This window comes from Heterodontus francisci, chromosome 4, assembly GCF_036365525.1.
Source record: "Heterodontus francisci isolate sHetFra1 chromosome 4, sHetFra1.hap1, whole genome shotgun sequence".
Classification (NCBI taxonomy): domain Eukaryota; kingdom Metazoa; phylum Chordata; class Chondrichthyes; order Heterodontiformes; family Heterodontidae; genus Heterodontus; species Heterodontus francisci.
The window spans coordinates 174,571,118-174,583,718 of NC_090374.1; the positions used below are offsets into that span (position 1 = coordinate 174,571,118).

Below are 12,601 nucleotides of genomic sequence, written 5' to 3' on the forward strand. Positions count from 1 at the left end.
GACTTGGAACTATATCACTGTTCCTTCACTGTCGCTGGGTCAAAATTTAGGGTCAAAACAGCACTGTTGGTGTATCTACACCCTAAGAACTGTAGCGGTTTAAGAAGGTAGCTCACCACCACCTTCTCCAGGACAATTAAGGATGGGCAATAAATGCTGGTCTAGCCAGCGATGCCCACATCCCATGAACCAATAAAAAAAAAATCAATAATTAATGCTTGCGTTTTATACATTCAGGGACTGATGTCCCTCAGCACTAACATATAAGGATCCTTTGAAAACATTAAAACTGTGCTTGTTACCATGGCTTTGTTGGAGTGCCCTCCTCCCTGGAATTCAATAGTCCCAAAGGCGTCTGTTGGGCTGAGCTGAGTGTGTTTGCTGATGGACCACTTCTCCGAGTGCAAATCATTCTTTGTGGTTCTGCTTTCAATACTTTCATTCTGGCTGACAGAGATGACTGGAGGCAATCCAACATGTTGTCCCATTAGTCGCCCACAGCAACACCTGCCACAGTGGGGAAAAAAAGCCCAAATATGTCTTATATTTCCCCTTGTTCAAACAAAAGCAAAATCTGACTAGGTTCCATTCCATAGAAATCTTCCAGATCAAATATCATAACTAATTAAATACTTTTAAAGGGAGCGCAGGAACTGAGGGACAGTGCTGTATAATTTTATAATTCAATAGCTCTTTACAGTGGCGAATCTGGACAGCCTGACCTGGATTTTACTCCGCATTCCCACTGCAAGTTGAGTGCCATAGCAATGGAAGCATTGGGTCACGAGGCCTCTCTGTTTAGGCCTGAATTTGCCATCCTCTTCTGTGCCTGACCTCCCCACCACACACCTCACTGTAAACACACCTTCCAGCTATAGCAGTGGCCCTGGTGCAACTCCGCCAGAGTTTCCCCAGAACGATTGAGGTGGGGGCGGGTGGGGAACAACTGGCAGGCTTCTGTCTTCTGGCAGGAATTCCCAACCCTCCAGAGCTCACCGCTAATGACCTCCGACCCAGAGGAATGGGCTGGCGTTAAGGACTGCTGCTGACAGAGGGTGGAAAAGATTTCCTAAAATGGTACCAGAGATGAAGGGATTCAGTTACCTGAAGAGTCAAGAGAACCTGGGGTTATTCTCCTTAGAGCAGAGAAGGTTAAGGGGAGATTTAATAAAGGTCTTCCAAATTATGAAGGGATTTGATGCAGTAAATAAGGAGAAATTCCTTCCACAGGTAGGAAGGTCAGTAGCCACAGGACACAGATTTAAGGTAGTTGGCAAAAGAGCCGGAGGCACCATGAGGAAACATTTTTTTAACGCAGCGACTTGCTGTGATGTGGAATGCGTGCCTGAAAGGGCAGTGGAAGTAGATTCAACAGTAACTTTCAAAAGGGAATTCGATAAATATCAAAGAAGAAAATTTTGCAGGGCTATGGGGAAAGGGCAAGGGAGTGGGATTAATTGGATCCCTCTTTCAAAGAGCCTGAACAGGCACGATGTGCCCAATGGGCTCCTTCTGTGCTGTATGATTATAATTTTATAACTGTTTACAGTGGTCCCATTGCCAGAATTTCCCCCAGGATGCGGGGGGTGGGGGGTAGCGGGTGGGTGGATAGAAATTGGCAGACTTCCATCTGCTGGCGGGAATCCCATTGGGAATCCACCATGGTCTCTGAGCCAGGAGGATGGATCACCTGCCTTGACCCTGTGAGGACAGGAGAAGGAAATTTCAGCCCTCTCAAGTATCAGTGTGGGACTATTACAGCAGATCTCAATCTTGCCTTCACCTTATGTCCACACACAGCAGCAGTCACTGCAGTTAGTGAACAGGAGGACACAGGGATGCCGAGACCAGTTTTACAACAACAACTCAACAACGTGCGTTTATATAGCACCTTTAAAATATTAAAATGTTGCAATGTCCATAGGAGGGATTATCAAGCAAAATTTGACACTGAGCTACATAAGGAGATATTATGACAGGTGACAAGAGGTAGGTATTAATAAGTGTCTTAAAGGAGGAGACAGAGATGAAAAGATTTAGGGTGGAAATTTTAGAACTTAGGGTTTAGGCAGCTGAAGACATGGCTGCCAATTGTGGAGCGATGGAAATTAGGGATGTGCATGATGCCAGATGTGGAGGAGGGTAGTGATTTCAGGGGATTGTAGGGCTGGAGGAGGTTAGAGAGATAGGGAGAGAGTGAGCCCATGGCAGGATCTGAAGACAAGGATGAGAATTTTAAAATTCACTCAATGTTTTTTCAGTTCTCTCAATATTAATCAGCAATTGACTTTACAGTCTCTAGGGCACGAAAGACTTGTCTACTCAATAAGGAGGAAGGTTTCTAATTTGAAGTGTTTTAACAATTAAAAAAAGTTAAAGCCATCTATTGCCCATTGGTTCTGTTCTCAACAACAAGCTGCATTCAATATACTGTACCAACAAATCCATTACCTATGGTGGTCTTTGGTGCTTGGTATTATATGGACACATTCTCTCTTGCAAAACGCTCGCTCTATCCATGATTTCTGAGCCTGAAACATAGAAAAAGTAATACTTAAGTTTAATCGTCTACTGAAGTACAGAAGAAACCAGCATGTTTTTTATAAATACAAAAACAATAACATGGAACAGTAACTAGAGAAACTAATAGAAGAAGCACCATCTTCGGAAAGATGGTGAACTTTAGATATGTCTCCAAAACGAATTGCTTGTCTTGAGTGTTTCAGTAGGCTTCACGCACTTTTAGAATATGCTGTAATGTTGGAACGCACCGTGGACATAGGGCTAGTGTTTCAGCTAATTGCACCTGTTTGCTGGCCTTTGAAGAGACTCCAAAAATTAAGCTGGTTCCTCTGGGTGCAAGAACACAATAGGCATCTTTCAAAAGCTTTTTAATGTATTTTTTTTAATTTACTGAGGAACTGAATAAGGGGCTGAGTGCAATATAATTAGCAGACGCTTCTGTATTTTTTTAAAGTTATTTTCAGTAATTTCAAAATTGGTTAAACACAGCTGGTGAATTGACACTGTGATTTAAAATGCTTATTTTTTGGTGATAAACCCATTTTCAGCCAAATTAATCAAAGTGCATCAAGTTACTACTCAAATATATTAAGGAGTATTTTCTACTGCAAAATTTAAAAAAAAATTACCAATTGCACTAGTCCATTGCAGATTTTACATTTGAAGCTATGCAAATGAGCTTGAGCAGGAACTTGAGAGAAAGAGTTTTAAAACAGGCACTATTTCAAGCACAATTTGAGCCCAGATTGCCAATTGCACCCAAAGCAGAAACTCCACTAGAAAATCCCTTTTAAGCAGTGGAAAGGTAACTAGTGTATGGACCATTTCATCACGTTTCGAAGCTTATATCACACTAGATTTTGGATCATCAAAGGATGTGGCTTGCTTATAATGCTATACCCTTCACTCACAGTCACAAGCTTTCTACCCTTGTGTGTCCAAAGGTAACTTTCAGAGACATTAAAGACATTGTTAATGACATATACAGCAGATTAAATATTATCGGATTCCAGACTTTCATAGAGCCTGGAATACAAATTTCCAATAAAACAGAAAGATCTAGAAATACCCAGCAGGTCTGGAAGCATCTGTGGAGAGAGAAGCACAGTTAACATCTCAGGTCAATGACGTTTCGTCAGGTTCTGTTTCTGTTTTTATTTCAGATTTTCAGCCTCCGCAGTATTTTGCTTTTATGATAATCAGGTGGTGTCTATAATAGGCAGCTTGTCCGCAATGCCAGTTTTAGACCTGGGTAGCAAGGCGAAAATCTACCCCCTCAAGTTTGCTATCACATACTTGAGTGTAAACTGAAGTGTAGTGGGGAAATGCAGTCACTTTACTATATAAGATCATTTTAGAACACAAACATCTGATTGAAGTTATACAGAGTGAACAAACTTGGGACAAGGGACTGAGTCAATCATCATCAGTGAAGGTGAATAATAATGTCTCATATGAATGAGAACACACTTTTATATGTTTAGTGTACTTTTAAGTATTTAAATTAAGTATTTATGCAAATAAAGGTTGTACATTTTTAAAAATAAAAATAACAATTGTTTCAGCTCTGGTTGCATTTTATATACAAGTATTTTCACGGAGTGAGTGCCTCAAGTTTGGGTTGTGACTTATAGGTAAGGCTGGCTGTTACGACCAGGTGAGAAAGGTGTCTAGGGGTCTTTCACTGTCTTCACCTGGTCTTATTGTAACAGGGTTTATGTTTTAAACACACTGTGTTCTGAGCTCCCCCTTGGTGAATCCTTGATCACCACTTTCCAATTGTAACACAAAGAAATGAACACCAGGGTTTCTTTAGGTTTACAGAAGAAAAGTAAAATGTATTAAACCTTAAACTTAAACTCTAATATGGTTAATGCCTATGAATATACCACACGCCCACGCTAGCATGCAAAAGCGACACACACATGCAAATAGGGACAGAAAAGAGCAGAAAAAAAATAAAGCAGTCTCTAAAAGGGATTTCTTGTTACTGTTTCTGTGTTTCCAGCTCGCTGAAGAGTCCTTGATTGTAGACAGCTCTTACTTTTTGTTGAGGCCCAATATTCTTCTTAAACCTTGTTCACTGTAGGAGACTTTTCCCTCTTGGGGTTCATACGTCTTCAATGGTTTCCGAAGCTGGTGAGAGCGAGGTAAGAGCAGACAGGAGAGAGGTGTTCTCAGTCCAGGAGAAAACAGCTTTCTGATTTTAAATTCCCTGTTGGAAGTTCAAATTCAAAAAACTCCAACTGTCAGTCATGTCTGTTTGTGTATTCAGCCATCTTAGTAGTTAGCCTGGAATGCTTCAAAGTCTGGTAATCAAAAGTCCATTGTGGATTACATTGGAACAGGGACTAGCTCTTTTGTCCTTTGAAGTACTTGCCTGTTGATATGCTAACATTTCTCTCCAGCCAAAGTCTCCAATTGTTTTTTAAAGCAAGTTCTTTCTTCACCAACAATAGTTTAAAATCAATGTTCATGTGGCAAAATTAATTTTCCTCATTCTTGACAAGTGGGGGCTTGCCTGACAGTGGCCTATAGGTGAATAAATATGGTCAACCTTTTCTTACTTCACTTTTAGCATTTCTACAGTGCCTTGGTCATAAGACTAAACAAGATTTTAGGAGTAACATAAAACCACTCACATCAGAGTGTGATTTGCTGGATTTGCATCCTATTATTCCCAGTGGGAAGTGCACCAGAGGAATTTTATGAATAAATATTATTGCACACCAAAATGATGGGCCAGCATCCAACTAATCCTTAATTAAATCCAGTTTTGTATTTTTTGCTTGCTGATTCCCATGATATTGCAGTGTGATATTAGAACCCTTGCTGAGAGTAAAAAAAAATGAAAATTTCATTTTTTAATAAATGGTGACCTTTTACAGGATTTTCCATCTTTTTTTCAGAAAGACTGTGCATTCCCTATCTGTCAGTGTGTCCTGCACCAAAATTGACTTCTGAATACTTGTCAGTAATTAAATATTCTACAAAATGCCTCATATTACTTATAATAATGATATGCCAACACAAGAGAAATCTCAAGATAACCAACATTGTAACCCTTCAGTACCACGCCGCACCTCCATATAGCCTTTAAAATCTGTTTTGTGCATTGTAAACATAGCTCTTCAAACATAAGCAAGTCTTATACAATGATCTTAAGCCAATGAATTGAGTTTGATTAACTTGTATCGATCCTATTTGCTGAAGTTCTTATGGTGTTCAGGGTCAGCCACTTATGAGTGAGATGAGGAGAAATTTCTTCACTCAGACGTCATGAATTTTTGGAATTCTTTACCCCAGAGAGCTGTGGATGCTCAGTCATTGAGTATATTCAAGACTGAGATCAATAGATTTGTGGCCACTCAGGGAATCGAGGAATATGGGGGCAATGCAGAAAAGTGGAATTGAAGTAGATCAGCCTTGATCTTACTGAATGGTCGAGCAGGCTCATGGGGCTGTATGGCCTACTCCAACTCCTATTTCTTATGTTCTCATGTTCTACTGCTTTTAGCTGTTTCTTCTTCTTAGGCAGTACCTCGGGACCGAGGATGACTTGCTTCCACTCTGGTTCAGTGAATTCTAACATGGCTAACGAGACCGATGCGTGAACTGCAGATGCTACCACATGTGGGGCAGGTGGTATTTGAAGAGTTGGATAGGTGAGTTACTTGGGGGGCTTTGCGCTCCTTCTGCTGCCTTGACGTGGCTTCCGCGTGCTTCCATCAAAATCTCACGAGGTGCTTGGCACCTCCCCGGATGTACCTTCTCCACTTTGAGTGGTGAAGGGACAGCAACTCCCATGAATTGGTGGGCATGTTGGATTTCTTCAGCGACACCTTGAGAACATACCTAAAGCATTTCCTCTGTCCTCCTGAGAGTCTTTTAATGCGGTGAAGCTCAGAGTACAGCAGTTGCTTCATGAGCCTGGTGTTAGGCATGTGAGTGACATGGCCCAGCCAGCGAAGCTGGTTTTGGGTGATTAGTGCCTTGATGCTGGGAATGTTGGCTTGGGAGAGGATGCTGACATTAGATTGCCTATCCTGCTCATGAACATGGAGGATTTTGCGAAGACAGCGTTGCTGGTATTTCTCAGTGCCTCAAATTGCCTGTTAGAGATTGTCCAAGTCCCTTTTGTGGCTACTTGCTTTAAACTGCCCTCTGTCATTACAACTATCAAAGAAAAACAGACCAGGCTGGGGCTCTTTTCTCTAGAAAAGAAAAGGTTGCAGGTGGCCTGATAGAGATTACTAAAATTACGAAAGGGTTTGACAGGGTCAAGGGAGAGAAGTTGCTTCCACTTGTTGGGGGAGGTCCCCAAAACTAGGGGTCATAAATATAAATCAGTCACTAATTAATCCAATAGGGAATTCAGGAGAAACTTGTTTACCCAGAGAGTGGTTAGAATGTAGAATTCACTACCACAGGAAGTGGTCGAGGTAAATAGTATAGATGCATATAAGGGAAAGCTAGATAAACACAAATCTATGCCGGTATTTATGCTCCACATGAGCCCTGTCCCACCCTATCTCCAAATCCTTCTATTCCTTTCTCCTTCTATCTAACTCCCCCTTAAATGCATCTATACAATTCACCTCAACTGTGGTAGCGAGTTCACATTCTTACCACTCTGAGTTTCAGTGTAGTATTGGCAATGGCCAGGAAGCAGATTGGTGTTTATCTTCATTGCCAGCCTCGGGTGAGAGATTGTGTATTGCTGGGTGACCCAGTTAGTGCATAAAAGGGGACAAAACGTCAAAATGAAAAATGAGAGAAAGAAACAAAATGCAGGAATCACTGAGTGAAGCCTTAACTCACCAAGTGACCACCTGTTGGGTAAACAGAAGAAAGATTTGCATTTCTGCAGCTTCTTTCACGACCTCAGGATGTCCCAAAGTGCCTTACAGCCAGGGAGTATGATTTGTTGGAAGTGTAGTCACTGTTATAATGGTGGGAAAACGTAGCAGCCAATTTGTGCACAGCAAGATCCCACAAACAGTAATGAGTACTAATGACCTTTTCACCTGCAGATGGGTACCAGAGGCTGGTTACTTGCCCATTTCTCATGAGGCCATTAAGGACGTCATTAATTCCATTATAGCTGGAGCATCAAAGCCGATTGTCAAAGCTGAACTCACCCATGGAAAGACAAACAAGTTTAACACAGTACTCGAAGATAGTTCAAATTGAGCTGACATTCCCTTTCCCCCCCTTGATTAAAATGGCATTGATTTGTTCTATAATGCTCAGCAGTCCTCATTATTGCAGAGCATTCTGAATCCATCTCACCAACAAGTATATATTGTGGTAATGTGTGTTAACTTTAATGAGATTAGTCAAAAGTAAAGCAAACTACAAACTTTTTAAAAAATGTTTTCTTTAATCCATCATGCTGAATCTCTCTGGGCTTAGGACTGAGATGAAGAAAACTGCCAGTATCAGAGACATAGTTAGGAATGAATACATGAATCGGACAAAAAAGGAATACGTTGATCTTTTGCAAATTAGTGGCACAGTTTAGAAGATTGTTCTGCATCATGGAAAAGCTCTTTTGAAGAGAAACACTCGCAATATGTTAATGAACTGCACAAAAAAATTCTTTGCATGACCCTCATAACTAGTAGCTATAAAGTGACATTAAAGTCAATGTGAGGAAGGCCACAAATGGTGGACCTGGCTCCAAAGTTCGGAATTCTACATCTTCCTTTTGTCTGAGTTTTCAACATAAGTCTTCATTCTGTTAAATGGACACATTCCTTCATGCACAAGAAGATACCACAGGGTAGAATTGAAATGGGGGCCGGCAGATGATTTTCCACTATAACATCCCTGGAAGATCGACGGGGAATTCTGGGACGGGGAAGGGGAAAGGCGTAAACAGAAACTGACGCCATTTCACTGTGGCTTTTCCCTTGAGGTTATGTTGAAAGAATGGAAAATTCCCTACAGAAATTCCATCTCAGAATTCCTGTCAGTAATATCGGTGGATTGATGCTTACCTGATTCATATGATGTTTCTCTGCCCATCATTTTCACGGGGGCATTAGCCCATTACAATCAAATGGATTAATGCCTATGTAAAATAACAACAACTTGGATTTATAAAGCACCTTTAATGCAGTAAAGCATCCCACTTCACAACAGCGATTAGCAAACAAATCTAACACTAAGCCACATAAGGAAATAGTAGGGCAGGTGACCAAAAGCTTGGTCGAAGAGGTAGGTTTTAAGGAGCATCTTAAGGGGCCGGGGGGTGGGGGGAAAGAGAGGTAGAGAGATGGAGAGGTTTAGGGAGGGAATTTCAGAGCTTGGGGCCTTGGCAGCTGAAGGCATGGCCACCAATGGTGGAGCGATTTAAACTGAGCATGGGCAAAAGGTCAGAATTGGAGGAATTCAGAGATCTGGGAGGGTTGTTAGGCCGGAGGAGGTGACAGAGATGGGGGGGGGGGGGGCAAGACCATGGAAGGATTTGAAAACAAGTTTGAGAGCTTTAAAGTCAAGGCATTGCAGACAGAGGAATACCCTAATGTTTGTTCACTCAACAGCAGGAATTTCCAGGCACTTGAGTTTTTCATTAAAAATGTATTTCTAGCACTGAAATGAGAATCATAGAATGGTACATTACAGAAGGAGGCCATTTGGCCCATTATTTTTATGCTGGCTCTTTGAAAGTCTCACTTCCCCTGTGCTTTCCCTATTGTCCTGTTCAATTATTTTTCCAATTCATTTTTGAAAATGACTAAGATTGAAGGTTAAAATTATCCGCAATTTGTAGGAAAAGTCAGGACCGTTAATATGTGTTTGTTACAATTGTAAAAGGCTATATTCCACTTTTTACATCTTCCAAGTTGCTTGCAAGCTCAGAAAAATGCTTTGAGTTTCCATGATCTGGTCATGCTCTGGGACTGACATGCAGCAAATGGCATGACGTTGTTGTCTTTGCAGTGTAGATATGAACTAAATTTGTCCCAGAAAGTCATGCCTTGTCATTACAAAAGTAAGAACCCTTTTAAAGACATGTTACTTGCTGCCAATCAACCTCTCTGGCACTGAAAGTTAACTAATATAAGTGTGGAGTTTCATTCCTTCAGGTATTAATTGCTGAAGATCTTAACAATGCCAAATTTAAAATTACAAATTTTGTTTTTACTTTTTCTTTGTCTCTTTCTCACGCTCTGCCTAAATCCAATCTTTCTTTCCCTCTTTATTTGCCTTTCTGTACCTGATCTGACATTGAATTCACTCACTCTAATTTACATTTTCTGTTCAAACACGATGCTGTTTATTTCCCAATCCTTCAATCTGATTGATAAAGGTTGTTTATCCCTGTTGGTTGCCTGGTTCACTCAGATCTCAGGTGCCCTCATTGTGATGTTATCAGCTCACACTTCCAGCAACTTAGGTGGGCAAAAATGTTTTGAGCTGAAGGGTGCGGGGCAAGTTTAACTAACGACAGGCACCAAAGTTGCCCTATTATAGCAAAGTCTGACCCATTAGATTGCAGAACTGACCTGCGGATTGCAGAGCATCCCATCTAAGTGCCAGTTCTTAATGGTACAATAAAGCATTGTCTCTGATGTCAAGATTATTTTTTATGTTTCTTGTTAATTTTCCTACCCTCCCCAAAAGCACAGAGAGTTACATAGAATTTACAGCACAAAAACAGGCCGTTCGGCCTAACTGGCTCATGCTGGTATTTATGCTCCACACAAGCCTCTTCATCACACCCCATCAGCATATCATTCTATTCCCTTCTCCCTCATGTGTTTACCTAGCTTCCCCTTAAATGTATCTATGCTATTCACCTCAACCACTCCCTGTGATAGTATGTTCTACATTCTCACCACTCTCTGGGTAAAAAAGTTGCTCCTGAATTGTCTATTGGATTTATTAGCGACTACCTTATATTAATGGCCTCCCCGCCCCCCAAAGTGGAAACATCTCTGTGTCTAGGCTACCAAACCCCTTCATAATCTTAAAGAATTCTTTCAGGCCACCCCCTCAATCTTCTCTTTTCTAGAAGAAATAGCCCCAGCCTCTTCAGTCTTTCTTGATGGGTATAACCTCTCAGTTCTGGTATCATCCTTGTAAATCCTTTTTGAACCTTCTCCCGTTCCTCAACATGGGCTTTTTATAAAATGGAGATTAGAACTGTGAACAGCATCCCGAGTACTCATAGGCAATGATTGCAACCTAGTACCACTGACCATTAAACAAGTGACACCTTAACAGCAAGGGCTGGGTCCCAGTTGAAAGAGTTTGCATTTCTACGGCACCTTTCACAACATCAGGACGTCTCAAAGCGCTTTACAGCCAATGAAGTACTTTTTGAAGTGTTGTAATGCAGGCAGCCAATTTGCACACAGCTAGATCCCACAAACAGTAATGAGATCATGAGAAGAGCATCTATTTTCAGTGATGTTTGTTGAGGGATAAATGTTGTCCAGGACACTGGGGAGAACTCCCCTGGTTATTATTACCTGTGACTATTAATGTTGCTCGAATAAATTATGAAAATTAGTTAACACAGATTCTGGGTAACAATCAGAAGTAGAACCATGACAAGTTTTCCGTCTCTAACTTAAGGGTGCTAAGGTTAATTATAGCACAGATCCATGATTGAATCTAGTGCCTAAAAGATTTATATGGCTATGTTACTGAACATGTCAAGTTATTACGCCATTGGGGGAATTGATAAGATTGTTTGTACATATATTTTTCCATGGCATTTCAGTTGATCAATTTTGTTAATAATGTGAAAAAGGTGTTTTTTTTAGGTTTTTAAGCTATTTAGAATCTGTGATAACAAATTTCCATAATTTAGCAGAGTACCAGTAATAATTTCAGTTAAATTTCCAATAACAAAAAAAAAAATGTCATTTGAACACAATCTTAATCACCAATGCTTTTAACTAGTTGCAATCTCAATAAAATTGAGATTGTGCTGTCGACTCTTTACAATGATCATAGAGTTGGTCCCACTTCATGAAAAGTATAGACTCAGTTGAAGTGAACAGTTTGCCAAATGCATACATTCTCCTATTTATTTCACAGGTTTTTATAATAAAGGTTGTTTACTTGTGACTATATTGTTGGCACTTTATGCACATTCTCACAATTGTCAATCCTTTCATCATAAATAGTTGGAAGAAATATCATAATCACCATTCAATGACGAAGAAAAACAAAATAATTGAAAATCATCTGCAATACATTACGAGGTAAGTTCTTTCCCCCTTTATCTGTAGAGTGAACTGAAAAGTTTGGACAGAATTATCCAAATTAATACTTCGAATATTTCTCCAAACACAGACCCCAGAGTGACTTGCTGAAATACCATTAATTCTGAATAATTTACAAACCAGTCAGCTGCAAATCCTTTCTTGGTGTGATTCTTATTTCAAGAGCGCTCCACTTTGATGTTTAACATGAAGAGCCTCAATGATTGCAAAACTATTAAAAAAAGTTTCAGTAAAACAATTGTAGACAAAACTTTCTACAGTATCTGTAACTGTTCAATGCCATCTCATCGGGGTGTGTTCTGTCTCTTAAAGCTCAAATCAAAAAGGAGAGAAAGGATAACTGCTTCTCAGCTAATGACCACAGAATAACTTTCAAAACATACACACTGGCTGAAATCCAGAGATAAAAGTTACCCATTAGACAAACTGATTGCTCCAAACCTGTGGACTTCAACTCTGTTTGACTTCATACAATCCCAGACAGAAATAAGCACAGCTCCTCTATCAAAAATATTTCTAAGTGCACTAGTACCTGTTGAGGGTCTTTGCGAAATAACAGAGTGATCCTTTGTCGTGCGCACTTCCACTAAGCAGTAGCTCCTTGCACATCATTCTCTTGCTTCTAGCTGTGTGCTGTCTCTGTGTTGGTAGTAGACAGCCCACTCAACTCTGTGTTTGTACTCCGTTTAGAAAAAACACACACACAGCAATACGGCCTGGGTCCATTAGGTACCCGGTATGTGCAGCAAGGACAAGATGCCTTTTGCTAGATCTGCCGACACTTATTTCCCCTTAAAAAGCGAATCCAGGTTTGATCTTTTAATCCAATAACA

The 12,601-nt window shown here is 40.5% G+C and overlaps 1 protein-coding gene across 1 annotated transcript in view; it reads right to left on the bottom strand.

Moving 5' to 3' along the window:
* LOC137369413 (transient receptor potential cation channel subfamily M member 3-like) overlaps window positions 1–12,385 on the bottom strand; it is a 33,188-nt gene extending 20,803 nt beyond the window's left edge. The window contains exons 1-3 of the mRNA XM_068030593.1: window positions 12,301–12,385; window positions 2,452–2,531; window positions 303–507 (exon numbers count right to left, since the gene is read on the bottom strand). Of these exons, the coding sequence (XP_067886694.1) occupies window positions 303–488 (186 nt within the window). The 5' untranslated portion in view covers window positions 489–507; window positions 2,452–2,531; window positions 12,301–12,385. The remainder of the gene's footprint in view (window positions 1–302; window positions 508–2,451; window positions 2,532–12,300) is intronic.
* Between the last annotated feature and the right edge of the window lie 216 nt (window positions 12,386–12,601).